This window comes from Armigeres subalbatus, chromosome 1 (genome assembly GCF_024139115.2).
Source record: "Armigeres subalbatus isolate Guangzhou_Male chromosome 1, GZ_Asu_2, whole genome shotgun sequence".
Classification (NCBI taxonomy): domain Eukaryota; kingdom Metazoa; phylum Arthropoda; class Insecta; order Diptera; family Culicidae; genus Armigeres; species Armigeres subalbatus.
In genome coordinates, this window is record NC_085139.1 from 104,775,315 (window position 1) to 104,778,337 (window position 3,023).

Here is a 3,023-nt window from a genome sequence, read left to right on the forward strand (position 1 = left end):
TATTCAAACACACTTCCCTCTTACATATTTTTTCTTATCTACCGTCTTTCTTATCCTAGACGTCTCCCTTTCTCTGTACAATGGACACTACGAGTTTTTCAGTTCGATTACATTAAGTTTTTTTGTAAAACAACGGTCATTTCAAAATATTGGTGGATATTGTTCAATATAATTTTTCGCTCTTTACCGTTTTCAAGCAAATTATCAATATCGATACTCCCCACTCATAGCAAAATTTCAGCTAGGTCTGCGGTGACATTTCATGACAACTAAAGTTAGGTCTGCACTGACATTCATATTTTTTGAATCTGTATCTCCCTCCCAGGTGTGTAGTATCTGGATCTCCCTCCCAGGTCCCAACCCTTCTTCTTTTTCTGCCTCCGATTCTGTGAAATTTGCTTCTGTGTGACTTTTCCGCACCAAAAAGCATCATTCATCGCGAGCAACCAAGCTTCTGGGACATTGTCATCCGATCAGGATTAGGTACCTGGCAAAATCGTTGTGCACCGTTCGGAGACCGGTTCCATCGCTAGGGAGAACCGCATCAATCGATTCCGTGACAACCTTGGTGGATGGCAAACGTCGGAAGTAAGTGGAAATTTTTAGTTTGTTCCATGGTTTGTGCGGAAAAGAGGGAGTGTTTGTGTGCGCGATTCATTGAAAGGAAGTGTTTTGTTTGGACTTTGTTGCCCTAGAATAAGGGACTGTGATTTTGATTTTTTACTTACAGGGGACAATATGATCAACGAAGAACAGGAATCATCGCAATCCAACAGCTCCAATGGTTCCGGAGCAGCGCTTCAGCAGCAATCGAGTGGAGGATTCCAGCTGAAGTCGAGTATCCTTCGGCAACCAGCGACGTTCGGTTCGGGGGCTGGCGCTGGTGGAGGATTCGGTGGCATATTTGGGGGAAGTTCTTCTGGTGGTTCTTCCGCACCGATCAACAGTTTCAATTTGAAGCCAAGTGTTCTGAAACCATCCCATTTTGGAGGTGGATTTGGGGCATTCGGAGAGAGAAAGAACGACGATCAAAGTCAGACAAAAGGCAATAGCTTCGGAGCGAATCCGTTCCTGAAGACTCAGGTGAGCGAAGAGGACGGTCCGGAAGCAAACGCGGAGGACGACAAATCGGACAAAGAAGAAAATGTAGACCCACTGGCCAAGTTGAACCGAGCATCACTACCCAAGTCGAATTTGTTCGCCAATGTAAAAGCAATTACCCAGAACACGGGATTTGTGTTCGGACAGAATGTCCACGAGAGAGTAACCGGCGACAATCTGCAGTCGGATTCCAGTTCAATGCCGACAGCCGGTTTATCATTCTCCAGCACTGCGGTCACGAACAATAGTACCGAATCGAAATCGTCGAATTCCTGTGCCGCAGGCGGTCAAGCCTCCGCAGTTGACACAGCAGGAAGTGGAACGACGGTGGCTGGGTCATCCGGAGCCAGCAAAGAGGGTGGAGATGAAAGCTTGGAGGAAGCGGCCCGTCGTTACGAGGAGAGCCGTGGAGCATTGAAAAGAAAGTTCGACGAAGTGGAGACGGTCACAGGAGAGGAGGACGAGCGAAATGTTGTGGAAGCAAACTGCAAGTTGTTTGCGTTCGCAAAAAGTAACTGGGAAGAACGAGGACACGGCACACTGCGTCTGAATGATAAGGACAATAAGGAATCGAGGGTTGTGTTCCGACAGGCTGGCAATCTGCGAGTGCTGATCAATACCAAGGTTAGGATTATTTCTCAGAAGGGTGATTCTAGAGACAGTTACGATTTTTTTTACTTGTTTTAGGTCTGGTCTGGCATGACTGCCGAACAGTCCAGTCCGAAAAGTTTACGTCTCACCGCCATGGACAACAATGGCCAGGTCAAGGTGTTCCTTGTGATGGTAAGTCTATACAACTAGCCACTTTTCAAAATATATTTTTCGACCGTTTTTTACGTTTCTCGTAGACTCGCCCCGAGGTGATCGGAAAACTGCACAAAGAGCTCTTCAAGCGCATTCAGGTGGCGAAGGAAAATGCAGAGGACGCGCTACTGCGGGACGATGAAGCGGGTAAGGAGAACAACAACGACAATGCAGCTACCACCGCCACAACCAAACCGAGCGACTGCGAGGACGATTCGACGGCAGCGGATAGCGCCAGCAAGGAACCCGACTCAGATGGTCACTGTGCGAAGAAACGTCTCAACTCGTCGTCATAAGCCGGGAACCTTCCAGCAAGATATCTATTCTATCTATCCTCCTACCTACACGCAAAGTGGAACATCGGCGAGATGTTTTCAGCAATCAGCACTACCCAATTTGCGCATAGATTCTCGCCCGCTTACATTCACGGATATTTGATTGCACTTACTCCCAAAATTCGATATTCCATCCTTGAGTTCAAATGTTTAGATCTACGAATTCGAGTTGTCATCATTTTTCAAATTTTTAATGTGTACTAATTCAGATGCTGGGAACCGCGGGTGTGTCACCGAACACACTCGCTTTGCCCCACACAAACCGGTTCACGGTGATCTTAAAAACAGAATCTGATCCCGAAGGTGGGATGGCCCAACGGCGAAATGAAACCGAAGAAAAGCAATTCCGATAAACTAAAATGAGAATTGAGACTTCAAGTTGAATTCAATTGAAATTGTGAAGATTACCTTCCTTATTATTAGTCGTGCTCGTCGTCGTCGTCATCAACGGAATGATTACACTGTGGTAGTAAACATCAATAGATTAATGTTTGTGTAAAAAAATGTAACGGTCAAATGCAGTGAAATACAACACAGGTGGACTTGTGAAATGAAAATAAATTCTAAAACCGGGTTATTATTATTTGAGGTCCATTTTATAATCTGCGATCGGATTAGATTCAAGTGGACGGCTCAGTTGTGAAATGAATCAATTAGTAAAATATTTCATAAGAGCGAAGTTATTATACGCTTTATTAAAGAGGTTTTATAGAGCGAAGTTTTTCAAGCTTCTGGGAGGAAGTTTTCCAAGCTTCTGCAGTAGAAAGCCTTCCAAGCTTCTGC

General features: G+C 45.4%; 1 protein-coding gene across 1 annotated transcript; it reads left to right on the plus strand.

Moving 5' to 3' along the window:
* Positions 1 to 405: 405 nt before the first annotated feature.
* Positions 406 to 2,801, plus strand: LOC134204089 (ran-binding protein 3). Its single transcript, XM_062678922.1, has 4 exons — positions 406 to 588; positions 731 to 1,725; positions 1,789 to 1,884; positions 1,950 to 2,801. Exons 1-4 carry the CDS (start codon positions 573 to 575, stop codon positions 2,199 to 2,201), a joined length of 1,359 nt encoding a protein of 452 aa, XP_062534906.1. The 5' UTR covers positions 406 to 572; the 3' UTR covers positions 2,202 to 2,801.
* The last annotated feature ends 222 nt before the right edge of the window (positions 2,802 to 3,023 follow it).

Bases quoted from the DNA above. Each gene is read 5' to 3' on its own strand.
- LOC134204089 (XM_062678922.1), top strand. The intron at 1,726-1,788 runs GTTAGGATTATT...TACTTGTTTTAG, and splicing joins GAGTGCTGATCAATACCAAG to GTCTGGTCTGGCATGACTGC. The intron at 1,885-1,949 runs GTAAGTCTATAC...CGTTTCTCGTAG, and splicing joins TCAAGGTGTTCCTTGTGATG to ACTCGCCCCGAGGTGATCGG.